Below are 26,730 nucleotides of genomic sequence, written 5' to 3'. Positions count from 1 at the left end.
GGTCTGACCCCTGGCCTGTAGAGGTGTCCGGTCTGACCCTGACCTGAAGAGGTGTGCGGTCTGACCCTGACCTGTAGAGGTGTCCGGTCTGACCCTGACCTGTAGAGGTGTCCGGTCTGACCCCTGGCCTGAAGAGGTGTCCGGTCTGACCCTGACCTGTAGAGGTGTCCGGTCTGACCCCTGACCTGTGGAGGCATCCAGTCTGACCCCTGACCCGTATGGCTGTCCGGTTTGACTGACTTGTACCCCCTGCACATCCCTCCCCGTGACCAGCGCTGGCCGGGCGTCTGGCGTGTGTCTGCTCCTCCCCGTGTCTCTAACCCTGTCACCACCATCACCGCGCTCCATCAGCCTGGGACGCGCCCCTCCATTAGCCAGTCTCCGACCCTGAACTCCGCGAGGGGCGGGCCGCAGACGGCAAAGTTTGCCCCTCGGCTGCCGGCGGCGTCGCGCGACCTTTGCGTGACCTGCGCCTCTTCAAAGGCGACGCCTGCGACTGTGCGGCCTGCGATGGCGCCGTTTGGTCACCGCACCGTGCCTCCCGGGCCGCGCCGCGATTAGCGCCGCTTCCGGTGACCTGGCGGCGACCTCTGACCTTTGGCGCGAGCTGCTGTCATCGCACTGCTTGGTACCGCGCCGCCGCGACCTGTCCGGCGGCCCGAACCCCGCGCCGCCGGGCTGCGCCTCCCCTTGGTACGACAGCTTTGTGTCGGGGCACGCCACGTTAGGTGGACGCGGCTGGAGGCGCCGGGCGCGGGTGCCGACTCCGGCGGTCGATCGGGCTGGGCTGCAGGCCGGCGGCGGGTCTGCAGCGGCACTCGCCAGGCGGTCAGGAATGTGAATAGATTTATGGCTGTCGGAAGGAGGCTGGACGGGCACGAAACGGTCGTCTGGTGAGGGGTCCTGGAGCGGCGAGCTCGCTGAGTGGCTGGGTGATGGCGTGAGGCATGACGACAATGTCTGCAGTCATGGCTGGATAGAAAGCCAGGGGAAATAATGTCTGTTGGACTGCGTTCGCGGTGCTTGGTTTACGCGACCGGAACACATCCAACGATCCTTAGCATGTTATGTGAGGCCTAAACTATCCATAATTTCAAGCGAGCAGGTGGGAGAGGATTGTATATGGCCATGGCATAGGATTTTGCTGCGTTTTGTCGGCGTTCCACATGCTGTTTTGCTGCGGGCGGATGAGGGTGGGGTGGCTGACAGCCGACCGTAGTCTGCCGCACTGTCAGAGGTGCCGGCCCCCCATCAGCTGGTCCAGACTGGTATCTGAGGGCCGGCAGCAGCCTGCTCCAGTGTCAGAGGTGCCGGGCCCCCATCACCTGGCCCAGACTGGTGTCTGAGGGCCGGCCGCGGTCTGCCGCACTGTCAGAGGTGCCGGGCCCCCGCCGGACCCCCGTTTGGCTGGCCCAGACCGGTTGCGCGTGTTTTCACGACGTAGACGTGCATCGACCCCGTCGTTTATAATTGCACCAGGCTGCCCGTGTTAGCTATCATTCAAGGAAAGTTCAGAGCCGCTTTCCGTTTAACTCCGCGTCTTGAATGAATGCCGCTGTGCCACCTAAATGTCAGCTGTCATGCCGGAGTTCAATTGCAAACGATTCGCCAACACCGGCAGCCGGTAGACGCGGACGATTGAAACGCATTTCCGCATATTCAAAGGAAATATTGCATTATTTGTTATGCCTTATTATGCATTATATATATATATATATATATATATATATATATATATATATATATGTATATGTATATGCATTATATTGCGTATGTCAGTCGCTCTTCTGTGGCAATGGTACAACAATGTTGCAACGTTAAAATGATCAGCAGCGCTATATAAGCGTCGCTGTTTCGTCGACGCCCCCCCCCTCCCCCTCCCCCCGACCTCACCCCATCTGACCGGCATGTCCTGTTGCAGAGAAGCGCCGCCAGACCGTGGTGCGGGCGCTGGAGAAGAAACACCGCGAGGAGCAGCGGCGGCTCCTGCAGCACGCCGTCATGTTCGCAGAGCGGGCCCAGAAGAACGGTAGGTGACGGCTGAGACAGGGTAGGGAAAAAGGGCGAGGAGAACGGCAGGTGACGGCTGAGACGGGTTACGTAGAGGGGCCCAGCAGAGTGGTAGATGACGGCTGAGACGGGTAAGGTAGGGGGGGCCCAGAAGAACGGCAGGTGACGGCTGAGACGGGTTACGTAGGGGGGCCCAGCAGAACACTAGGTGACGGCTGAGACGCGTTAGGTAGAGGGTCCCAGCAAAACGGTAGGTGACGGCTGAGGCGTGTTAGGGAGAGGGGCCCAGCAGAACGGTAGGTGACGGCTGAGACAGGGTAGGGAGACGGGGTGAGGAGAACGGTGGGTGGCAGTGGAGAAGGGCGTGGACGGCAGAGAACGATGGGTCACGGCGGAAGGAGAGCGGGCGGAGAGTATCGAGAGGAACGTTGGGTCATGGTGGCGTGGGAGAGCGTCGAGAAAAACGCCGGATCACGATCGACGGGGGGAGAGGGTAAGAGCGTCGCGAAGACCGGCGGCTGACGGGCGGGAGAGGGAACCAGGGAGTTCACCGGGGGAGGACGGACAGGTCTGGGAGAGCGGCAAGAGGGGAAGAGGAAGGCTCTGTGGAGTGGTGAGGCTCGGTGGGGAGAGGGGGGGGGGGAGGGGCTAGTTCGGATCAAAAGCCGCCGATGACTCCCGGAGTCTGCGCCGGGATCTTCCGGTTCAGAGCCACGGTCACCGCCCAGGAAGCGTTTCCACTCTGCCGTGGACTCCGTGGTCCTTAGTGGTGTCGTGGACTTGGTGGTCCAGCACATGCTTGGGTTTGTTTTTTGCTCAGTCCTGTTGGACTGAGCATCGACTTGACCTACGTTTTTACGTTTTGACTATCTGTTTTACGTTTTACATTTTTAGGCATACGTACGTTTTTTTACCTACGTTTTTACGTTTTTACGAGCTTTTACCATTACGTTACCCACCATCTACGTTTTTTATCCCAACTAATATCCGAGTGGTACAGCATGTTGGCGCCAACTTTTGCTGCTGTAGACAAATTAATAACCGATCTTATGCAAAAGACAAGATACATATTTTAGGGACGCTGGTCTGTGCCCGGTTAAAGTCGGGCCATTGTTGCAAGCCATTGTTGCATCAAGCGAGGGCAATTTGTGGGGAAGCCTTTTAGCTAATGCAACGGCGTTTTAGACGAAGTTATACAGATATGGGTGAGTCGCGTAGACGGTTAGATAACTGAAATTAGAGTACAGTTTGGGGTTGGCCATTGGCACTGGGATCGGTTATTCAGATGATACCAAGGACAAATCCAAACACTTTTTTACTGAAAACTTGTTAAGGGGTAGTGTTTGACGCTCATTCCGCATTTGTTGGTCGCAGGCGTTTACGGATTTCTTACCTGTCCTTTAGGAGAATTAGTTAGTTTATTATTTGAGGTTATTAATTAGGGAGAACTTATTTAGATGTAAGAATTCCACGCAAATTAGTTCTCATAGTTGTTCACCAGCCTTCGGCGCCTCAGCTGTCTACCTTTTGACACCTCCGAAGGATCAAATTAGTTCTCATAGTTGATCGCCAGCCTTTGGCGCCTCAGCTATCTACCTTTTGACACCTCCGAAGGATCAAATTAGTTCTCATAGTTGTTCACCTGCCTTTGGCGCCTCAGCTGTCTACCTTTTGACACCTCCGAAGGATCAGGTTACCCCTCCCCTTCCCCGCCCGAGCGTGCGTATCCGACCGGTCACCCGTCCCCGTGCTGGTGGTAAACCACGTGACTCAAGAGCGAGGACGGCGCTTGCCACCGGCTCCGTGTTGGTGTCTTCCGCCGCGATCGGACGGCGATATCCGGGCACGAGAAGGCCCGAGCTGTTCAATTTATCTTCCTCCCGCCCCCCCCCCCCCCCCTCGTCCCTACCAAAAAAGCCGCCCCACCTCCGCTTCCGCCCTCTACGTGGCGAGTTCGTGACGAGTTGGTGAGTGTATGGCGAGTTCGTGACGGCAGCGGTGGGTGGCGTCAACAGGTCCAGTGAGAGGCAACACGGAGGCGTGAGCCGCGTGCGGCGCCACGCGAGCGGAGGGGGCGGCGCTCGTTTGTCGTGGCGTGACGACCGCGTGCGGAGTCCGCCCGGTCACGCCATGCTCAGTGATCACTCGATCTCCGGACTCACGCCACGCCGGCGTGATGACGCCGGCGTCGCGCCGCCGGTGCGTGGGAAAGAGCGGTCCGAAGCGGCGAGCACGGCACCCGGTCCACATGATCCGTTTGCGTATGTTTGTATTGTTTGTGTATGTTTGCATTGTGCGTGTATGTATGTTGGTAGCATGGCCCAGCATAGTAGCACAACTAGCTAGAATCTGCCTCGCGAACAGCGTGTGTCCATGCACCTATGCTTATTATTCGTCAATTACGTCTGTGCCCCCTATCTTCATTAGCATACACATACCACCCAGCGGCAATGTCGGCACATTTCCGCACACCGTAAGCGCAAAATACCTCGGGGAGCTATCGGACCTTTTGCCGGCGCAGCGAAACGGCCGGCAGCGCCCGCTGCGCGAGGCTCACTTCAGGGCTCCCCCGGGACAGACACCGGCCGAACAAACACGCCCTCAGTGTGGCGGCACGTTGTACACAGCCAGCCCGGGCCGCTCCACCGCCGCGCCGCCTGGCTCCACCACACCCCGCTCTGCCGCTGCGCCGCCCGGCTCCACCACCCCGCTCCGCCGCCGCACCGCCCGTCTCTACCGCGCCCCGCTCCACCGCCGCGCCGTTCGGCTCCGCTGCGCCCCGCTCCACCGCCGCGTCGCCCGGCTCCACCGCACCCCGCTCCACCGCCGCGCCGCCCGGCTTCACCACCCTGCTCCGCCGCCGCACCGCCCGTCTCTACCGCGCCCCGCTCCACCGCTGCCGCCCGGCTCCACCACCCTGCTCCGCCGCCGCACCGCCCGTCTCTACCGCGCCCCGCTCCACCGCCGCGCCGCCCGGCTCCACCGCACCCCGCTCCGCCCGGCCGCCAGCGGCCGTTGTCGGGGCGGCGGTGTGCGGGTCACCCGGTGTGGAGCTGAGTCGCTGGGTCGCTCCCTCGGGCCGGGCTGGGTCGCCCCTGTTTGCCGTATGTTGCCAGGGCCGCTGCCGCCGCCGCCGTCGCCGCTAGGGTGGTCGGATTCGGCCGTTTATTGAACGCGGCGCTTACAACGGACATTGTGGTGAAAGCGCTGCAGCTATTTTGGGGGTTTGAATAGCTGTGAACGTTGCAAGGTGCCCTGAATCACGTCAGTGTGTCAAAATCAAGATTTGGGTTGCCTGTATTCATATTTACGGACGATTTCCTGCTCTCTCAGTTTTGAGCCCTTGTAGTTTTGGACTCCTATCCATGGGTCGATTACATTCTTCGCTGATCTGGGTCTCCTTCGGGCTTTTCGGTCTCATTTTTCCGGTGATTTCGGTCTCCATGGCACGTTTGCGGTTTTAACGCGCTGAACCACTGAACCTGAACGACGCATTACACCAACGGTGGCGCTGAATTATGGACACAGTGGTCGCGCTGGGGGCAGGAAAAAGGCATCCCTGTGTCGGATGGGATCATTTGGGAAGGTCGAGGCGTCCTCGGTTCCAGCCGGTCGGTGCTCCTCCACTTGGTAACACCGTCCTTGCTTCCTCGCAGTGGGAGAGCACGAAGCGCTCGGTTCCAGCCTGTCGGTGCTCCTCCACTTGGTAACACCATCCTTGCTTCCTCGCAGCAGAAGCGCACGAAGCACTCGGTTCCAGCCGGTCGGTGCTCCTCCACTTGATAGCACCATCCTTGCTTCCTCACAGTGGGAGAGCACGAAGCGCTAGGTTCCAGACGGTTGGTGCTCCTCTACTTGGTAACACCATCCTTGCTTCCTGGCAGCGGGGGCGCGCGGAGCGCCTTGCCCCCCCCCCCCCCCTCCTACCCCGCCCCCAGCACTGAAGTGGGCGTGACCCGGCTGGAGACCCGTTGCCGAGCGGCCGCCGTCCGCGCCAGTGTAGCGGGGCGAATCCCTGGGCTGTGCCCGCCGGCGTCGGTGAATATTGCAGGAATCGGCGGCCAGCCACGGCCGGCGGCGCGTGAATGATTCACCGGCACGTTTGAATGATTCACCGCCCCGTTTCAGTGATTCAACGCTATGTTTGGCGTGATGCATGGTATTTAGTGGAAGGCTCGCGTTTATTGAGTTCGTGATTTACGGAAATGTGTCACTTTTGGGCTTGGGTGCCCGTTTGCCAGCGGGGTTTTAAGGCCGGGTGTCAAAGTGTGTTTCGTAGTTACATTTGATGCATATTTTAGTTCTGAAGTGTTTCTCAGTTTTCTTCGCGGCACAAATCCGTCTTTACGTAAGCTGAAGCCACTGTCACCACCTGTCAGAAGAATCACAGATCTCGTACCCTGTTTAATGTAGCGGAAAGTAGCTTAAAACGACCCGAACATCCGCGAAGTCTGCCATTCTGTTCTACTCGCAGAAAATCCATCGGGATCACTGGCTGAACGCTCAGCGCATTTCTCTGATTGATATGTATGGATGATTTGCTGCTTTGATGATGTCACTATTAACTGTGACGGCTGAGACACTACGACGACTACACTACACTATGACGACTACGCTCCCTCCCCGCACATCTAAGAAGCGCGCAAGGTGGCGTAGTGCAAGGTAGTTCATGCAGGGTGGCGTAGTGGTTAACGCACCTGCGTTCATCTCTACGCGTATGGAAAACCGGAGGTACGGGGTTCGATTCCCCGCGGTACCCGGCCTTTCCGCCCGGGTGGGAGGCAGGCGACGCCACATGCAGCAGCAGCTGAGTGCGTCGTAAAGCTCCAATGACAACGACGACGACAGGGTGTAAATACATTTGGCTGTAATTTTTGCGTGCGTCAGAAATATTAATTTGCGTTGTCTTACGACGTTTACTGAAACCCCCTGAAAATCACATTTTGAATTCGTTTCTGCTATTCGTATCGAAAGATGCTTATCGCCGAAATATCAACGCATCCACATGTCCATTCTCTTGGTTTTTGTCCGAGGAATAAGGCTGTTACTGCTTTCTCATCTATGTGCATAATGTTCCTCGCAAATGCATTCAACAACTTATGTAATTTTCAGCTCTGTCTAGGTAAAATCAGATCGTTGGAACACGGACAGGCTCACTGCAGTCAGCATCCATTCACCGCTACTGATTCACTGGCCCGTTTGAATGAGTCATCACCCGTTTCAGTGATTCAACGCCGCGTTAGGCTGACACATGGCATGCAGTGAAGGGCTTGCGTTTATTGAGTTTAATTCACGGAAATCTTTCACCTTCGGGCTTGGGCCCCACGCTTGCAAGCTGGAGTTTTAAACGTCAGAATGTTTAAGTTTGAGGTTTGAAAACTGTTGATTTTGTAAAATATAGTTACATATGTATATATATATATATATATATATATATATATATATATATATATATATATATATATATATATATGTACATGATATGTTTACACAGAAAATGTGTATGTTGAGGATTTATGAAAGACATTGTGCTTGAATTAGCACATTTTTTGTCTTTTTTTTGATGACATGGATGTGGGTCGCACAGCCTGCCTGAGACAGCCCTGGTGGCCGTGTTTCGAACCACAGCCGTATGGGGCAGTTTCATATAGTGTCACCTCTGTCTCCCCCCATGAGGGCCGCTCATGTGGTTGTATTTGGATTCTGTGTACATTTCGTTACTGTCACGTTTGGATAATATACCTTTTTGGTGATACTGCTCTTGATACTATGTTTGCGGATGTATCATCCGGTAAATTTGCGCTCTATTGGGGTATAAATGCATCTAACTGCAATTGCATGATCCGTAAATGTCCGTAGCTTTTTAACACTCCTATTGAGGGTATGAGCAAAGTGCTTGGTTCTTGTGTAAGTGCGGAAACCCCCCACTACTCAAGAAGCTGTGTAAAACGTGCAAACACAATATGGGACCGACGAGAAACCCTTGCCTATCACAACCTTGAAACCGGGCCAGTTCTTTCCAAGTCAGGTGAGCTCAAATATGCTGAATGTGGCCCGTGCTTGTGTTGTTTTGATCATCACTGAAGGTGGTCGCCTTGTTACTGAAAATGATATTAAGTTGTTGGTGTTGCCAATTAAGGGTGTTGCCAATATGGTTGGGAAACTTGTAAGCGGGGAATGGATCTCAGACTGCGTTTCTATATTGACGATGTTTGCCTCAGTTGGTTTGCTTCTTGAGTGCTGGAGACGGCGTTCTGGTGATGACAGAAAAACCTTCCGCGGAAGGGGACATTTTGAAACACACTAACGCGGCTTACAAGTTTTGCTGTGACATAAGAGGTTGCAGACTCTTAAAACCACCAAACTGTGCTGATGCCACTACTACTACACTCTCAAGGCGGTCGGCTGGAGTGCCCCAAAAGAACAAATCAGACAAGAACACCGCTGGAACATCACCCGAGACGACCTCACCAGAAACGATGCCATCGCCACTTCACCACCAAACAGGAAGAAGATCTATGTTCTGGAGACTGTCATCAAAGCGCCGTCTCCAAAGCTCAATTAGCGAAGCGATCCCTCGGTCACCCGTCATCTCATTTAGACATGATGGGTGTCATCGTCACAGACTGTACACCTTATTTTCAGCATTTGTTTCGCAGTTGGAATAATTGTGCCTCCCAAAGCGTCAAACACCTCTGTTTGGCGTGGTACAATTTGACGATCAAACTAAATTGGGGTGTATCTAAGCGCTTTTCTGTGAATATGCCTGCGCCCGTATTGTTGTGTATGTGTCTTGGCGAATGAAATGTTATTTTGAAACGTCAGGCCAATTTATAGATTATGAACATCTATTATCTACTTTTTACCCTTACTAATCAACAGAAGGTTGATCTTATATACAATACGAAAACTTGAGCATGCACAAGCAGGGTCATTAAATGTGCGTTTTTTTTGCCAAGATCTTCAACAAGCATTGAAGATGATTTGATGCCGACGTGCACTAATTATAGATAGATAGAGAGAGAGGGAGAGAGAGAGAGAGAGAGAGAGAGAGAGAGAGAGAGAGAGAGAGAGAGAGAGAGAGAGAGAGAGAGAGAGAGAGAGAGAGAGAGAGAGAGAGAGAGAGATATATATATGTGTATATATATATATATATATATATATATATATATATATATGTATGCATATGTATATATATATATATATATATATATATATGTATATATATTATACAGATATGAATTATGATATTTGTCATAGAGGTAATCAATAATTATATAATATTCCTATATTATAGATTGTAATTTGTTCCTAATTATGTATTGTTTTATATTGATATCATATGCTATATTTATTATTATATGTGATTATTATAGATATTATATTTATTAATTTGATTATGATAGGAACTTCACCTTGTCTTTCCGGTGCGCTTTCCATCCGGTTATTTCTTGTCAGGAAGTTTTGTGATGACGGGCAGAAATTTCGCACGCCTTGAGTGATGCGACTTCAGAATTACGAGCATGCACTGTTCCAAGCATACATAGCTGTGCCTTGTTAACGTGCCTCGTGCCGGGCGTCCCACCATCCGCCTCAATAATTCACGTGAATGGATTGCTTTCCAGTGCTGGACGCGAGTGCTGCAGTTAGACGTACACTAGACAGGGCAAAGAGCGTTAACTATTGCTGCTAATTGCTCAGTGCGGCGCCTGAAAGAGTTATGCAACGACTGGAGTCCGTTGAAGGAGGTTAAAGGCAGTTAAAATGAGGTTATGGACGCCGGGCATTGTTGGTGACCCGTCGTGTTCGCTGGAGCTGCGCGTCGTTGTGTTTGTGACGGGGTATGTCGTTGAGTGCGAAGCCTTGTTTGCGCTTGGTGTTTCTCATCGGAGGAAGCCCAAGTGCGTAGTCTGGCATGGCTCCTGCCATGAAGCGCTCTTGACTTGTGAAGTGCTGTCACGGCGATGTTTGCGCGCGCCTGACCTGACCTGACCTGACCTGACCTGACCTGACCTGACCTAACCTGACCTGACCTGACCTGACCTGACCTGACCTGACCTGACCTGACCTGACCTGAAGGATCTGAAGGTCACTTGACCTAACGTGCCTGCTCACAGGTGGCCTCAGGAAAAGCGAGCTGAAAATATATCGGGCTTGCAAGAAAAGCATTGCCCGTCTGCAGTCTACAGCTAAAGCAGACAAGCGCGGCGGCGGCGCCGGCTCCTCTGTGGAGGATAGCGGCGACGATGGCGCCTCCGGCGGTGCAGACTCAGACGACGCCAGTGCAGACTCAAACAGCGGCGGCGCCAGTGCCAGCGAAGACTCCGATGGTAGCGATAGTGACGAACGTCCCTTGGCGAGCCTGCGCAAAAACTCGACGAGGTCGCGAGCCAGGGTGGTGCTGGCATCTGACCCGAACTCGTCCAGAGTCGCAGCGGCGGCGCCTGGCCGGCGTCGGCCCGAGTCAGGAGCGAGTCGGCGACTCGGTCAGCCCGAGTCAGAAACAGAGGAAGCGCAGGCCGAGTCGGTGTCGAGTCGAGGCCAGATCCAAGTTGAGCCGGAATCCAGCCGGCTCAGCGCCAGTCAAAGAAAGAGCCGTCTTGAATCCGGAGGGGGCCCAGCTGCTAAACAGGCGTCGTCTCCCATCATCACCATCCCCGGCCTGCCGCCAATTGCCGTCGCTGCCCCGGTCCGGCGGCCGCCGCCGCCGCCGGCTCCGGCCGGCCGCTGCGTCAGCCCGCTGCTGGACGGGCTGGGGGACGAGCTGAGTGGCGAGCCCGCGCTGGGAGGCGGCTTCATGGACAGCCTGCTACACTGCGCGGGCCGGGCGGAGCCGGCGCCGACGCCGACGCCGACGCCGATGCCGACGCCGGCGTCGACGCCATTTCGACGACCGGCTCCGCGGCCACCGACGGTGCCCGGCTGGCAGGGCAGGAGCGTGGCCGCCGTCACCGCTGTGCCGCTGGAGGGACGGCCGGGCGGGCAGCAGGCCGAACAGCCGGCCGAACAGGTGCCGCACCACCTGCTGGAGGGCATGCCCGTGCTAGTCACGCTGGCTGAGGGCCGGGTCGAGGATATGACGGTGCTGCCATCGGGCGACAGTGAGCTGAACTCGACTTTGCCGATGGCGAGGAAAGAGGGCGGCGGGAAAGCCAGTGCCGAAACCAGGCCCGTTCACGGCCACCCCAGCGACAAAATTCCCACAAAGACTGTAACCTCCGCATCGTCTGTGGGCAACAGCGCTGACGGATGCGGCCCGAATGGCAGCTTGCCGGTGTCGACGGCAGATGGCAGCTCCGTCGCGCCGGCCGGTGGTGTGGGCGGCGAGGAGCACGAGCCGACATCGTCGATGCCGCTGTTTGCCTCCCCGGTCAAGGTCACCGCTCCCGTGCCAGTGCCAGGCTCTCCGGAGAACCCTGCTGCCGCCAGGTCTGTATTCGACTCCCCGGCGAAACCAGGTCCGGCGTCGATATTTGATCCTCCGGGGATCGACTCCGACTCCGACTCCGACTCCGACTCCGACTCCGACTCCGACTCCGATCCTCCGGGGACGTCCTCGTGTGCAGTGTTGCTGCTCGAGTCGCCAGAGAAGCAGGACCGGCGGGCGGGCGCCTCCGGCTTGGCGGACTCTCCGGGTCTGCCCAGCTGTCCCGTGCTGGTGTTTGATTCCCCGGAGAAGTCTGGTGTCGTCCCGCCGCCTTCCGCCTCCTCAGGTACGCCGGATTCTCCGACCGCGGTCGCAGAACCACCGAAGCCGCCCGTGAGTTCTGAATTCCGGCGCGGTACCACGGAGAAGCGTGACGAGCCGCGGCTGAACCCCGGCTCTCGCGAGAAGCCTGGCGAGCGGGCGCTCGCGGAGGAGCGGGTGCTCGCTCCGGGGAACCTTGATGACCCAGTGCCCACATCGCATGACTCGAAGCGGTCTGACAAACCAGTGCTCGTAGAAGACTCCTCGGGCAGTTCTGGAGACCTGTCAGCGGATGATTCTCCAGAGTCGAAGCACTCCGCGTCATCGGCGGACGCGCCCGCGGGGCCGCTGGCGGTCGACCCGGCAGAGGACCCGGAGGAGCCTTTAGCGACGGCTGACGCCCCGACGGGGCCTACCTCGCCGACTCCCGGTCCTGAAGAGGAGGCCGGCGGCTGCTCGGCAACGCCGGCCATGCAGCAGCACCTGATGACGCTGTCCGAGCTCGGCTGCCTGCTGTCCGACTCCGACTCGGACGCGGACTCTGCTGACGGCTCGACCGCCGGGTTCGCGGGTGATGACTCGAGTACAGGGTTTGCCTCCGCCATCGCGACGTCGGCCCTTCCCCTCTCAGAGCCCGCCTCCTACCGTGCCGGCGCGAGCGCCTCTGAGAAGCTGGCTGAGGCTCCGAGTGCGCCGGCCAGTGCGCCGGCCGACGCCTCCGCCGCTGCGACCACCTCCTCCCCGCCGCCGCCGGAGTCTGGCCGCGCTGAGGAGGCCGGTCCGGCCCGCTCGGCGGCCGATGAGCGACCTCTCGCGGCGGGTGGCGCGGCGGAGCCGGCGGGCGTCTTCCAGCAGCCAGGGCCGGTGTGCGGGCGGCGGAGGAAGACGCGGCGGCGGCGGGCTGAGTGGGAGCGCCGGCTCCAGCAGCCGGCCACCCGGCTGGACGTGCGGGAGCTGCTGCGGAACATGACGCTGCTGGAGGACGTGCCGCCGCTGCCGGTGACCGTAGCCCTGCCGCCGCCGCCGCTGCCGCTGGAGCCGCTGGCGTCGACGCTGCCGCCGCTCAGTCCGCTCCGGCCGCTGGAGGAGCCGGAGCAGGCGCAGCGCGGGCGGGACTCGGTAGATGGCGCCAGCGGCGCTCCGCCACCGGTGCCGCCGCCGCCGGCACAGCGTCGCCTCCTCCACCTCGACTCCTCCGGCTTCGAGCTCTCGGAGGGTCTGTGTGTCGGGGAGCGGCCGCCGGAAGTGACCAGCCCCCTAGCGGCGGAGCGAACGGCGCCGGCCAGGCAGGCGCACGCGAGTGCCTTGTCCTGTGACGGTGCTGTGGAAGGCAAGCCTGCTTTCAGTCGCGATTCTGGTGGTGCTGTGAAGGAAGCGAGGGCTGAGACGGGTAGAAGTGCTGGGAGTGGTAGAGTGCCGATGGTAGCGATCGGGGATGCAGGAGAGGCGGTGGAAACCAGCAGTATTGCGGTGGAGAGGGTAGCGTCAGAAGTACGTGGTACAGCTGCAGACGGTAGGAAGATGTCTGAGACCAGCAGTGCTGCTTTGGAGCAAGCGATAACCAAGGCCAGAAGTAAAGCAGTAAAAGGTAAGACGACTGTCGGTGCGACGAACCATACGGGAAAGATCACTGAGGACAAGGAACTCACGAACGACGCGGAGGGCAGGAAGGTGAATGAGGATGAACCCATCACCAACGAGAACTCCAGCCAAACGGCCGAACCCCAGGGGCCGGTCGCGGGTTCGGCGTGTAACGCGTTTGACGCGTTACGCGTGCAGCCCGCTCGCTGCACTGCGGTGGTTGGCAGAGGGGAGAGCAGCACGAAAGTGGATGCCGCAGTGTCTGACCCCAAACTGAAGGCTTTTCAACTTGAGAAGAGCTCGCCGGCCGCCTCCGCAGAACACGCATCGCGTCCGCGCCGCTCGTCTGTCATCTCTGGGTCGAATGGCGAAGCTCAGCTTCGGCCGCCGACCGCCAGGGTCAGGAAGGACCTCGCCGGGCGTGCGGCGGCGGACACTGCGGCGGGCGCCGGCGGGACGCGACGGAAGACTCGGCCTCGGATGGGGACCGCCCGTCGGACGCCCGACGAGGTCGCCCCCGCGGCCGTCCCGGAGGAAATTGTGCTCGAGGTCGAGATGACCTTCGACCCGCCGGCTAATCCCGGACGGCCGTCACGCGTGGCCGCTGTCCGGACCGCGCACCACCTGTCGACAGGTGGCGAAACCTCTGCATCGATTTGTGCTCCCCAGGTGGAGCTAAAGTCGGATGTGTTGGGCCTTGGTGAAGCTGCAAGCCATGCAGGTAGGAACGAGGCTGGGGCGGGTACGGTGGAAAGCAATACGGAAGAAGAGAGAGTGAACCCAGTGCCTGTCTCAGCTACGGGCTCGGCATCAATGGAGCTGGAGGGAAAGGCAGTGACAGGGAATGGACCCCGTCACCCTATCACGCCGATGCTGGATATTGTCAGCGCTCCAGTACCAGCGGTCACCGTCAGTGCCTCGCCAATACCAGTGGCGCCCGTCGATGGCCCAGCATCAGCAATAATCGCTGCAAGCTGTGCGGCACCATTGGTACCTATCACCAGCTCCGCAGCACAAGCAATGTCCGCTGCAAGCTCCTCAGCACTAGTGGTGCCGCTCGTCAGCTCCTCCGCACCAGTGACACCCCTCACCAGCTCCTCCGCACCAGTGGTACCCCTCGCCAGCTCCTCAGCACCAGTGGTTCCCTCAGCCAGCTCCTCAGCATCAGTGATACCGCTCGTCAGCTACTCCGCACCAGTGGTACCCCTTGCCAGCTCTTCAGCACCAGTGGTACCTTTCACCAGCTCCTCATCGCCAGTGGTACTCCTCGTCAGCCCCTCAGCGCCAGAAGTGTCCGTTACTAGCTCCTCCGCATCAGTGGTGTCCGTCACCAGCCTCTCAGCACCGGTGGCGTCCGTTAGCACGGCTGCAGCGCCGGCAGCGCTCCCCACCACGTCGGGAGCACCAGCGGCGCCTCTCGCCACCAGGACGGCGCCCTCAGCAGCTGCGCCCACCGTCCAGCCGTCGCGGGGCTGCCGGTTCGACTGGTCTGGCCGGCGCCGGCGCGCGCCAGCCGCCCGACGCCACCGCGTCCTCCGCCTGCTGCTGCGCGGCGCGCTGCGGCCGGCCGCCACGCAGGCCGACCTCGCGCGCCTGGCCGGCGCCTCGGTGACGAACTACGCCGAGCTGGAGCCGCGCCACCGCCTGCTCGGCGCCGCCTGGTGGCGGCAGCGGGAGGCGCTGCTGGAGCGGGACTGGCTGCGGCGGGCCGGTGGCGGCGGCGAGGCTGGTCCGGCGCCGACGCAGGCGGCGGCGCTGCCCGTCGCCGCCCTGAAAATGGAGCCACCATCCGCCGTCTCGGGAGCGCCCGCGTTCAGCGAGCTGCATTTCCAGCGGCCGACCGTGCACAAGGCGGCGACGAGCGATAGTCCTTGCGCAGGGGCGCGACAGCCGGTGGAGGAAGACGCTGGTGAAGATGCTGACCGCCATGTTGAAGGTGGCAGGGAAGACACGAATAGTCCGTGTCGCGGCAAGGAAAGGGTGCCGCCTTTGGCAGCCGAGAAGTCCCGTGTCAGGGAAGCGGACAGTGACGATGAACACAAAGTCATGAAAGCGCAGCTTTGCGCCTTAGAAGCAGGGCGTGACGTAGCTTGTGAGGTCGTGGAATCGAGCGGTGAAAATGGGTGCGATCTGCCCAGGGCGGGGAGAGGGCGGCTACGTCACCACTCCGGGGCCGGCAGCGAGCAGTCAACACCGAGTCGCACCAACAGAGCCACTGAGCCCGCTCCCAGCAGCCGGAAGAGGCCGCGATCGCCCCAGTTGGCCGACGACTCCCGCGACTCCCCGGCTGCGAGAGTCAACCGGCCCGTACCTCACCCCTCACCGCCGTCCGAAGCGGCCAGCGAGACTGACGGTGGCTTCAGCGGCGGCATACGGCGGGGCCGGCCCCCCTTGCGCCGATCCCCGCGGCAGTGCGGCGGGCTCGCGCCGGCCGGCCGGGGCGCCGACCCGGACGGTCGGCCTGGACCGGCGCGGCGCCGGCTACGCCCGCTGCGCCGGGCCTCGGCGCTGTCGCCAGTACGCGGCGGGCGCGCCGGCGCGAACGCCGCGGCGGCGGCGGCGAGGAACGGACGGCCGGCGAAAGCGACGCGCAGCCGCCGAGGGTCGGAGTCAACCCGCGTGTCTGACTCGGACTCCGACTCCGGAGACCGCGTGGACGTGGAGTCAGACTCTCGGGACGAGCCGGAGTCGGACGGAGCTCTCAGTTGTGGGCCGAGAGCAGAGCTTGCCTCTGCGCGGAGCTCGGGTGGCGAATCGGAGGAAGAGCCGCGCTGGTGCTCCGGTGGCGCGTTCGGCCGGCGGGGCGGCCGCCGGCGCCAGCTTCGGAGACCCGTCATCTCATCCGATGACGAGGCGGAGGAACAGCACCCGGGCGGGCTTGTGGCAGTAGTGACCGACGTCGAAGCGAGTGAGAATAACGTCGAAGCGAGAGAGAATGTCATCGAAGCGAGTGAGAATGACGTCGGAGCGAGTGAGAATGATGTCGGAGCGAGCGAGAATGACGTCAGAGCGAGCGAGAATGACGTCAGAGCGAGTGCGGGTGACGTCAGCGACGGGAAAGCCAGTGACGACGGCGCGAGCACCGGCAGAGTGAGTACATCGGACGTTGATTCAGCCAGAAGCATGCCTGACGCGCCAGCGGTGCTGCGTGACGGCGCAGAATGCATTGGGGAACCCCCAGCAGGCGCCGAAGACACCGTAGTCAGCGTGGTTGACACACTTGAGGCCCCGAGTGCCGTACCGGCGGCCGGCGGCGACGCCGGGGCCTCTGGGGCCTCCGGGCCGCCGTCTCGGCCGGAGACGCCGACCGAGTCGTTCCTCGGCTTTCGCCAGGTGGCGCTGGCGTCGCACAGCCCGGCGCCGGCGGCGCTGGCGTATCAGCAGCGGCTGGAGGTGCTGCTGGGCTCGCCGCCGGCTGCTGCCGCAGCGCGGCGCCACCGGTCGCCGGCCGACGTCACGGATCGGCTCGGAGAAGACGCCGAACGTGGCGACGGTGAGGCGCGGCAGGGGGGCTTGGATGTGGAGGACGACTCGCGGCCGCCGGAGGGCGCTGAACGCACTCCGGAGGCTGGGCGGAGACGGCAGAAGGTTGTCCAGTCTCCTGCCGGCGTCCCTCGCGAGGCGCCAACCCCGTCCGCGGCTCGGTTTGGTGTGCAGCCTCTGGCGCAGACGCCTTTGACGTCTCAGCATGTGAATGGGACGGTACAGCCTCAGGCATCAGGTCGGACGAGTGCGCTTCTGGACAGTGAAGCCCAGACTCTGTCAAGGACGCCCGCAAGACATCTGCCTGTGAACCGCGTGGTCCAGTCTCCGACACGGACCCCATCCACATCTCTGCCTGTCGCGACCAGCACGGTCCAGCCTCCAACACGGGCTCTCCCACGCCCCGCGCCGCTCGCCCGTGCCGTCCACCCGGCCGCCGCCGCCCCGCCAACCCACCTGGCGGTGTGCTCGGTCGGGGCGCTGCTGGGCCCAACGCGGGCGGGCCGCGCTAGGTCCGCCTCCCGCCCTGGGCCCGCCTGCCGGCCGACCCCGGCGCCGCGGCCCGGCTCGCAGCCAGGCAGCGCCGGCCAACAGCTGACGGTGGCTGCGCCGGCGACGCCGCCGGCCCTGCCGGACCCGCCAGGCGGCGCTGTCAACGGCCGGCGCGCCGAGGACGGCGGCGCGGCTGAGGTGGAGAGGGCGAGCTCGGGGCGAGACGGGGCTGTGGAGGACGAGCTGGAGGAGGAGGCCTCTCGGCCTGCCGCGGTTGGCAGTGGGCAGAAGGTGTGCTCCCGGCCGGCGGAGGCGGACGCCACGAACGTCGGCGACGGTCATCACAGTCCACCCTCCAGCCTCCCCTCCCGTCCAGATCTAGACAAACGGCCGAAGGGCGTGACATCCCTTAAGAAGCCGCAGGCATCGCTGATCCGCAGAAGCCCAAGTGCCGCCGGGCGACCCAAGAAGAAGACGGCGGCCATCCTGGAGCGATGGAGCCGCGAAGAGCGTGACCTTGACGCGACGAGCGGTCGGCCTGCTGCCGGCTCCGAGGCGGCCGCCGGGCGCCACGTCAGCGCAGTGGAGGAGCCCAGCGCGGCGGCCAGCGGGCGGCGGCGGGCGGACGTGTCAGGCGGCAGCGCCGCGGACCACCGGCACGTAAGAGACGGAGACTGTGGTGAGAGTCAGGCGGCCGACGCCGCGGGTGATCGCGCCCCGGCGAGGTCGGGGAGGCGCGGCTCCGACATGTGGGAGGGACGCGGCATTTGGGGCGGACTGACCGCGCTCGAGGCGAACTCTTCGGAAGCGGGATCTCCGGCTGGGTCTACGACTTCATTGGTCTCAGCAGCTTCCCCGGCTGGCTCTACGACTTCATCGGCCCCAGCAGCTTCTCCGGCAGCTCGGCCAGCTCCAGCCTCCCCGGCTGCGTCAGCGGCTTCAGCCGTCTCGGCAACCTCGGCAGCCTTGGCCGATTCCGCCGCTAGACAGCTGACTCCAACTCTCGTTGGGGGTGTCCAGTCTCTAACACGGACGTCAGCCTCCTCGACGGCGAACAGCGCGGTCCAGCCTCCGGCACCGGTAGCAACGGAACCCCGGCTGGCCAGCGACGCCCAGCCGCCGCCGCCGCCGCCACTGGCCGTACGGAGCCACCTGGCCGTGTGTGGTGTGGGGGCCCTGCTGCGTCCGCGGCCCTCGCCGGCGGGACGCGTCTCTCGACTCACCCGCGGGTCACTGCGACTCGAGTCGTGTCCCAGCCGCACCTCGGAGTCGGCGTCGGAGCCGGCTCGCGGACGCAGGTCCGGGTCGGCGTCAGAGGCGGGCTCAGGGGAGCTGCAGCGTGCGGTGGGCGAGGAGACGGCGCCGGTCGGCTCTGGAGCCGGTGTGGAGCAGGCCTCCCTGCCCGCCGGCACCGGCACCGCGAGGACGCCCGACGCGCGGAGGGCGTCCTCGACCAGGGAGAGGGAGGAGTCGCCCGCGCCGCCGCCGCTGGAGGACCGCCCGTCCTCCGACGCGGCCTCGCCAGCCTCCGACTCCCAGCTCATGGTGTGTGAAGAGGAGGACGACAGCGAACCGCCGTCTCTTGGCCCGCCAAAGCCGCTGCCGAAGGCTCCGGAGCCTCCCGAAGTTGCCGCCGTCGAGCCGGCGCCGCCGCCGCCGCCACTGCCGAAACGGCTGGACCGCCCTCGTCTCAGTCGGGAGAAAGCCAAGCCGCCAGGGCGCGGCTCCCGCCTGCTGGCGCGTCTGCGCGCGCACCAGCGGCCTGCGCCGCCGCCGGGGTCGCCGCCGACACGCGGCAGACCTCTCCGGTCTGGGTCTGGGTCTGGGCCTGGGTCTGGCAGGCCGGTCCTGGACGCCGCCGCTCTCCGGCGCGGCCGGCGACCTCCCGAGGACTTGGAGCCGCTTGGCGGCGCGTGGACCACACGGCCTCGTGAGTCGTGCCTACGCGGCGTCAGCGTCGGCGGCGACTCGCCCGACGCGGCCCAGCGGCGGCGCCAGGTGGCCGCGCGCCTGCTCCGACGAGCTGACTCGGTGAGGCCTCGGGAAGCGCCGATGGCGGCGCCGGCTGCCGCTCAGCCGCAGGCGCAGCCTGGCTTCAAGCGGGTGGTGAAGCGAGAGGTCAAGCCCGTGGCTGCGACGGCGGCATCGCGTGTGGGATTGCCCGCGGTCCCGCCGGTGTTTTCGCCAGCAGTCTCGCCGGAGGTGAAGCCTGAGGCGCCGCCGCGGGCGGAGGAGGCGGCCAGCGAGCCGGACTGGCGGCCGCCGGCCAAGCGGCCGCGCCTGGCGCACCGTGTCTCCTCCCCGCGCCACCAGCCGGCGCCACCGGCGCCGCGGCCGCCTCCCGCCGCCTCGCGCCGCTCACGGAGCTCTCCGGCCGCCCCTCAGCTGCCCAGCTTCTACCAGCTGCTGGACGCGGCGCCGGCGGCGGCGGGAGGCGCGTGGCGGCGACAGCTGCCTGGACCCGGCGGGCCGCTGCCGCCCTCCGCGTCCGGACAGGGAGGGGCGCTGGCGGCGGCGCCGGCTCCTCCCGGCGTTCCGGTGACGCCACCGGTCGGAGCTGCTGGCAGTCAAGGCGGGCCAGGGCTGCCGGCGGCCGCAGGGGTGCCTCCAGCTTCCAGAGACGCCCGCCAGGTGCCAGGTGCGTCTCCGTCTGATGGTGGGTGGTGGGGATGTGAACGATGTTCGGACGGGCCGGGTGACGGCGTGAGGCGGATGTCTGATGCACAGGAGGCTGCACTCTGCGCAACATTTCAGCTTGCTGCCGTCAGTGTTCAAGCGTGGCTCCTTTACATTTTCTCATTTTATTTTCGTAAGGTAGGTGTACTGCAATTGCAATCCCGTCTCTGAATTACCTGATGTTCTTTAGAATTTTCGCCGTTTTTATTTCTGTTGAACTCGAACTTGGTCGGCTGAAGATATGATTTGCACTGTTTTTTCGTTGCTTGAAATGGCGCTGATGTTCCGGAATGAGTTGTCTGCGCCGTGTTGGAGGCCGCCCAGCTGCGCTTCATGAGAGGACGGCGGCGGCGTGCCGTCCAAGTGACCTGGGCTTTCCCCACCGGCGGCGGCCGGGGTCGGGGTCGTGCCTCTGACGGCGATCTGGCCGAGTGACCTGGGCCTTCCCCACCGGCAGCGGCAGCGGCCGGAGGCGGGGTCGTGATCTCTGACGGCGATCCGGCCGCCCTGGTGTCGCGGATCTGGGACACCGAACCCGACACCACTCAGTGGTCCCAGCTGATGGCCAGACTGCGGCGGTGTCCGGCTACCGACGAGTTCATCGCCAGGTGAGGGGAGGCAGCCAGTAGGACGGGTCCATTTGCTTCGGAGGGGTGTGGCGACAAGGCGTGTCGATGTCTTGCGTTACGGGATGGGCTGCTGTGCAGGGTAGTTTTGATTACCAGTTGAGATTACTGCCCCACATGGGAGTCCGGGGTTGGGAATCCGGGAATCCGGGAACACATGGGAGTCCGGGGCGATACGTAGTCGATTGTCAGAGCTGGTGACTGCCGCTGGGAACGCGTTGGCTTGATCATGCGAAGGAGGTGCGTGGCCGAGCGCCGGCAGTATAGAAGCCGGATATATACATATCATATATATATATATATATATATATATATATATATATATATATATATATATATATATATATATATATGATATGTATATATATATATATATATATATATATATATATATATATATATATATATATATATATATGTATGTATGTATGTATGTATGTATCTATGTATGTATATGATATGTATATATTTGTATGTATATACACTGCGCATACTATACACTGCGCATATCATAGCGGCTCGATACCGGCACTCAGCACCGCCTCCCCGCCCCCGCACCCTCACACGTGACCCTCGGCCGGTCGGCAGTCACGTGGTACACCAGATGGCGCTGCGGCCTGCCGACGCGCTGCGCCAGCCGTCGCCGGTGGAGCCGCCGGCTGACCTGCTGCGCCCCTGCGCCGCCTCCATGCACCAGCACCGGCTGGGCCGGCGGCAGCTGCGCTGGCAGCTGCAGCGGCTGGCCAGGCGACACCTGCTGCGACGCCAGCCGACGCTGCCCGTGAGTCGCGCCCGCCGACGCCTCTCGGTCGCTGCTGCTGGGGCTTGAAAGATGACTCAGCCGGGGGAAGGTGTGGGAAAGATACGTCACCGCGGCGTTGGTCGGCGGCGCCTTCAGCGTGGTTTTTAGAACGGCTTGCGTTGTTAACTACGGCGTTGGGCGGTCGTTCTGTCCTTGTGGCAAGCATTTCATTGTTATTATCGATATTCTCATCACAGTGCAGTGGCGTCAGCTCGGACTTCTGCAAATCGGCGTTTGAATGGCCTGTTCATGATCAATGTCGGTCTCACCCTGTGTGCCCCGTATCAGCCCCCCGTCCCTCTGTCGCAGGCGCCGTGCCGTGTGCAGCTGGTGCGTCTGCACACGGCCCTGTGTCGGCTGCGGGGCGACGCCGGCGCCGCCCGCTGCCTCCTGCTGGACGTGACGCTGCTCTGGCCGGCCGAGGCCGACCGGCTCCTGCTGGCCACCGTCCACACGTGGGGCAAGGCGTTCAACTTCAGGCACGGTACGTCCGCGAGCCGGCTGTGGGGGGTCTCCTGGCCCTCACGGGGACACGCGAAACAGCGGAGCCGAGGCCTCGAGAGCTTTGGAAAGTTGTGGTTGACTTGTGGCTAACGATATCCCCTTCGGAATTTGTGTTCTGGTACCGTGTGGTTTGTTCGGTGAAGTTGACGTGTTTGTTTTGCGCAGTGCGTGGCGGGGGGATTATCCTCTAGACCGATGAAAATACGTTGGTTACTTGTAGTCGCACCACATGTTGTTTTATTCTCGATTACAAGTGGGGATGTGGTGCGCGAAACCTGCTTCTGAGTAAGACCTCGGGTGAGAGAAAACACCGCCTGCCCGCCAGACTAATGTTCTTGGGGTTTGCTGTTGTGAGCTCAGGTGACTACAGACATTAAACCGTCGGTGTTAGACATCGCTTATCACGTGCGCTGCACCAAGACATGACGACAGTTGTAAAGCAAGCCTGCACCAAAACCCGAGCGAAACCCGGGCGTCGCTGAGCGGCGCCGCCGGTCGTCCGCCCCGCCTGCCGCAGGTGTCGACATCTCGCCCGTCGAGCACGTGCTGCTTCACCACGCGCTGACCCAGCCGGCCGCCTCCGGCCTGCGCAAGGAGACCATGGACGTGCTGCGGCCGCAGCTGCAGTGGAACTTCCGCAAGTACCGGCCCGACACGGACCCCGACGAGCGGGCGCTGCAGATGGTGCAGCAGCTGGCCGGTCAGTGGCACGCGCCTCCCGTCCCCCATCCCCTGTCCGCCGTCCGCTCTTCCCCGCTGCGCCAGCCGTTACCAGCTGGTGAGGGTTGCGAGCCGCTGCCCGCTGGCCGCTCTGGCGTGTTGCTCTGGCCATGCCGGACGCTGTGCTGTGTTGTGTTGTGTTGTGCTACTCTTTGCGTACTGATCCGTGTACCTCTTTCTCGTGCGCCGCTCCCTTTCGTTCTTGATTCGTTCGTTTGTCGCCCATCGTGACCCTCCCTTGACAGTTCACCGTGACCCTTCCGTCACAGTCCGCCGTTTTATTGCGTCGTATATATTTACGTGCGTCGCATATTGTACATTTGTACAGTTAATTCCTTTCGTCTTCATCCTAGCGTTCATCGCTTACCTGTTTGCTTCCGATTTCTAGTTGTTCATGCTCTACTTCCTTGCTGTTTGTCTTGTGGGATTTCAGGGGCGGAGCCATTGTCTAGAATTATTCGTGTCGCATTCTCTTGTCATTTGTATCGCCCCATCTCCCACACCTCCCTCCTTTTCCCATTCGTTCTCTCGTCCCAGCGCTGCATCCCTGGTGCCATCTGTCGGTGACTGTGGCCACCTCTGTTTGGCAGCCGGGCCTCCAGGGGACGAGCGGGCGCAGCTGCGGGCTGCGCTGCTGCTGCTCTCGGCACTGCGCGGCTCGGCCTGGACCAACGACTGTCCCTTGGAGCGAGCCGTGGTGCCGCTGCTGGCCCGCTGGCGCGACGGCCAGGCCTCGGAGGAGGCGGCCGCCGCCTGCCTCCGTCTCACTGGTGGGTCATCGACTGACGGCACTGCGGCTGACTTGGGAGCGGCTGGGGGAGGAACTGTGGCCGACTCACGAGCGCCGGGGGAGGGCCTGCGCCCGGCTCACGGGCCGCTGGGGGAGGGGCTGCGGCTGACTTACAGGCGGCTGGCTGGGGGGGGGGGGTGAGGGGGCTGCGGCGACCTACCTGTGGGCAGGCCGGTGAAGTTACTGCGGCGTTGTGGCGGAGCAGGTGTGCCCCTCCGCTGACGCCTGACGCCTCTCCCGCCAGGCGAGCTGACCGCGCTGTACCCGGAGCGGACGGACCGCGCTGTGGAGGAGGCCGTCTGCATACTGGAGGGGGTGGCCCTGCATAAGGAGCCAGGTACGCCCCCGGCTGGCGGAGGAGGCGCCCGGCAGAGACCTGGCGTGTGGCGCGGGCCGGCGAGGCTGGGGCGCGGGTGGCGGGGGTGCCGTTGGCCCGTCTGCGAAGCTCACGCCTTCGAATCGCTGCCCGGACACCCTGTCATGTGTTGAGCTTACTGCCGTGCAAGGCTACTGGCAACGAGGTTGATCTTGGTCAGCGTCTTATGGAATCATGCTAGATTTCCTGGAAATGGAGCGTTGGCTGCGTCCTCGGGCAGTTTCTCGGGAAATACTGCTACGTAAGTGTGCGGGATGTCCCCGGTGGAACGTTCGGAAAACCAAACCAGACCGGACCAGACCAGACGCGGACCAGAGCCGGGCAACAGGCCTCCCTGCGTCCGTCGCGTCCGCATGCCCCTCTGCGACTCCCGGGGATCTGCTCTGTGTCTATTGTGGTGCTGTCTGCGGCGAACGCTGCGACCCCAGCTCTGCCCTCTGCTGTGACCTGTCTGAGTCTGTGACGTGCCTGCGACCCTTTGTGGCCTGCCTGTGACCCACTGTGACCTACCTGTGACCTGCCTGTGACCTGCTGTGACCTTTCTGACCCCCTGTGACCTGTCTGACCCACTGTGACCTGCTGTGATCTGCTTGTGACCCTCTGCGGCCTGCCTGTGACCCACTGTGACCTGCCTGTGACCTGTCTGTGACCCGCAGCTCCGGCGCCGGTGCGGCAGGCAGCACGCGCTGCGGTGCTCCTGCTGCGAGACCGCGTACCGCCAGAGTCCAACGGTCGCCTCCTCCGCTGTCTGGAGGCCCTGCCGCCCGCCGACGGTCGTGGCGACATCTGTGGAGGAAACGGCGAGACTGCTGTGGCGGCCGCCGATTAGAGCGACATCTGTACGAGTGCGTGTTGAAGCTTGACTGTTCGAGGCCAGTTTTTGTTACTGAGGAGAGAAGATGCTAAGAAGCGATTTTTGTTACAACTGGCCGCTGAGTGCGCACTAGTCCTTCGTACAACGCCGCTTTTGTCCTCACAACACACAACACGGCCAGCCGCCGGGTTGCCCCGCCTCGCCCACCCACGCAGCCTGCCCCAGCACTGCCAGCATCGCCGCCTGTCCGCCGCCCGTGCCGGCGGCGGTGGCGCGGAAGGGGGGGGGGGGGGGGGTTGCGCCTCGCTCCCACCCCCGCCCGGTCTACCTGAAAGTCAAGAAGATCGCGCGACACCCACCACCGCCCAGGCGGTCGCCTCGCGCTGTACTGCGTCGATGCCGCGTCACTAGTGTTATGCTGAGCGGGAAAGGTAGTGCGCCGCACCGTACGCCTGTCGTTGCGTTGAAGTACTGTGTTGCCGTTCAGTGACAGCGGGGTCGCTGTTGTCCTGTTGAGCACAGATGGCGCTGTGTTCGGCCGCCTTGCTGTGGCCATGTCTGCTCTGCAGGCAGTGGATAGCGCTGTGACGGCCGCCGCTGTGGCCCGGTCAGCGCTGTGACGGCCGCCGCTGTTGTCCGGTCAGCGCTGTGACGGCGGCCGCTGTGGCCCGTTCAGCGCTGTGACGGCCGCCGCTGTGGCGCGGTCAGCGCTGTGACGGTCGCCGCTGCTGTCCGGTCAGCGCTGTGACGGCCGCCGCTGCTGTCCGGTCAGCGCTGTGACGGCCGCCGCTGCTGTCCGGTCAGCGCTGTGACGGCCGCCGCTGTGGCCCGGTCAGCGCTGTGATGGCCGCCGCTGTGGCCCGGTCAGCGCTCTCCGCTGGACTCAGTGCGGCCGGCCAGCATCCGGGCCGCGTCCTCAGACCAGGGTTGGGCGTCGCTGCTCCTGGCGGCTCTTGCCGTGTGCCCGGCCCGTTTGTACCTCGTCCCAGATAAAGGCATCATCAGTTTGTACGGCAGCGTTTGTGGCACCAGCTGGCGCGTGTGCCACCCTTCACTACGCGCGCGGCGGTAGTGTTTGGGTGGTGATGGCGGTTACGTGCTGGTGGTGATGACCGCAGTCGTCTGGACAGAACTCAACAATCGACGCCGAAAGCGGCGACCGGTCACGCGGCGTGGGTTAGAATCGGGGATGAACTTTGCAAAGGGAGGCTACGAACTGACTAGCTGAGAGCAAGATAGTCGTGTAAGTCAGGTACGTCAAAGCATTCGAGAAACGTAAGCACCCTGGTGCGTGAAAAGGTAGCAAAACAACGCGCCGAACTGAAAAAGGTTGTCTTCATGCCACAACTTTCAACACAAAGAAATTCCGTAGAAGACTTCCTTGCAAAGGTCTGTCATCTTGGAGCGGCGCAACGTGGCAGCTTTCCCCACCCACCCAGCATCTGCATTGTCAAGCTAAGGCCACAACAGGGAACTGTCTGCCACGATCGCCGGCGGAAGCGGGCTGTCGCGTTTACATCCGCTAAGTGCTGCGGACAGGGCACGCTGGATAAGCCGTCTGTTTCAGAAAAACCTCAGCCGTACTGCAGAAATCACCGGCTGCACGCCGGAATGGGTCTGTGATCAGCATTCCGCGTCCAGGCGTGGAGAGGAGCAGAGACTGATCAAGTTCCGGCCATCGCTCGCGCGGGCGCTCTCCACGCACCGAATGGTTTTCTCACGTGTGCGGGACGGCTGTCCAGCCTTTTTGGTGTGTACGTGCGGTACCGCTCCGACATCACGTCTTGTGATCTACTGTGGGCTTCATCGCACAAAACCCGCGGTCCTGTGGCAGCACTGGCGCGGTAACGCTGATGCGGTGTCTGATGTCAGCCAAGCTGCTGCCAACGCGAGCAGGTGCCGCCCGTCGTGGCTCCGCGGTATAGGTAGCGCTGTAGCTCCGCGGTATAGGGAGCGCTGTAGCTCCGCGGTATAGGTGGCGCTGCAGTCGGCCGGGCTGGCACCGTCGCTCCAGCTCTGTTCTGCCCCGCGCAGACGCCGCTTGCCTTCTGACCGCTCCGCGACAAATGCGATCGGAAAGACCACCAGCATGGCAGCAGAATGTCCCCTCCGTCGATTGTAGGAGCGTAAGCTGAGTGTGTGTAAGTGAGTGACGTAAGTGAGGGGGC

The 26,730-nt window shown here is 61.9% G+C and overlaps 2 protein-coding genes across 2 annotated transcripts in view; both read left to right on the top strand.

Moving 5' to 3' along the window:
* LOC119093337 (actin cytoskeleton-regulatory complex protein pan1) overlaps window positions 1-13,545 on the top strand; it is a 40,122-nt gene extending 26,577 nt beyond the window's left edge. Inside the window, exons 7-11 of the mRNA XM_037216288.1 lie at window positions 1,922-2,029; window positions 10,128-10,832; window positions 11,577-11,723; window positions 12,066-12,269; window positions 13,478-13,545. Coding sequence (XP_037072183.1) covers window positions 1,922-2,029; window positions 10,128-10,832; window positions 11,577-11,723; window positions 12,066-12,269; window positions 13,478-13,545 — 1,232 coding nt within the window. The remainder of the gene's footprint in view (window positions 1-1,921; window positions 2,030-10,127; window positions 10,833-11,576; window positions 11,724-12,065; window positions 12,270-13,477) is intronic.
* A 7,744-nt stretch (window positions 13,546-21,289) lies between these two features.
* Window positions 21,290-25,199, top strand: LOC119092386 (uncharacterized). Its single transcript, XM_037215352.1, has 6 exons — window positions 21,290-21,337; window positions 21,668-21,842; window positions 22,380-22,562; window positions 23,173-23,352; window positions 23,617-23,709; window positions 24,405-25,199. The coding sequence occupies exons 3-6, from the start codon at window positions 22,463-22,465 to the stop codon at window positions 24,575-24,577; spliced, it is 546 nt and encodes a 181-aa protein (XP_037071247.1). The 5' UTR covers window positions 21,290-21,337; window positions 21,668-21,842; window positions 22,380-22,462; the 3' UTR covers window positions 24,578-25,199.
* Window positions 25,200-26,730: the final 1,531 nt, after the last annotated feature.

The sequence above is a fragment of the Pollicipes pollicipes genome, unplaced genomic scaffold, assembly GCF_011947565.3.
Source record: "Pollicipes pollicipes isolate AB1234 unplaced genomic scaffold, Ppol_2.1 Scaffold_1600;HRSCAF=1878_pilon_pilon_pilon, whole genome shotgun sequence".
In the NCBI taxonomy this organism is placed as follows: Eukaryota; Metazoa; Arthropoda; class Thecostraca; order Pollicipedomorpha; family Pollicipedidae; genus Pollicipes; species Pollicipes pollicipes.
This window is presented reverse-complemented; position numbering and strand designations above follow the sequence as displayed.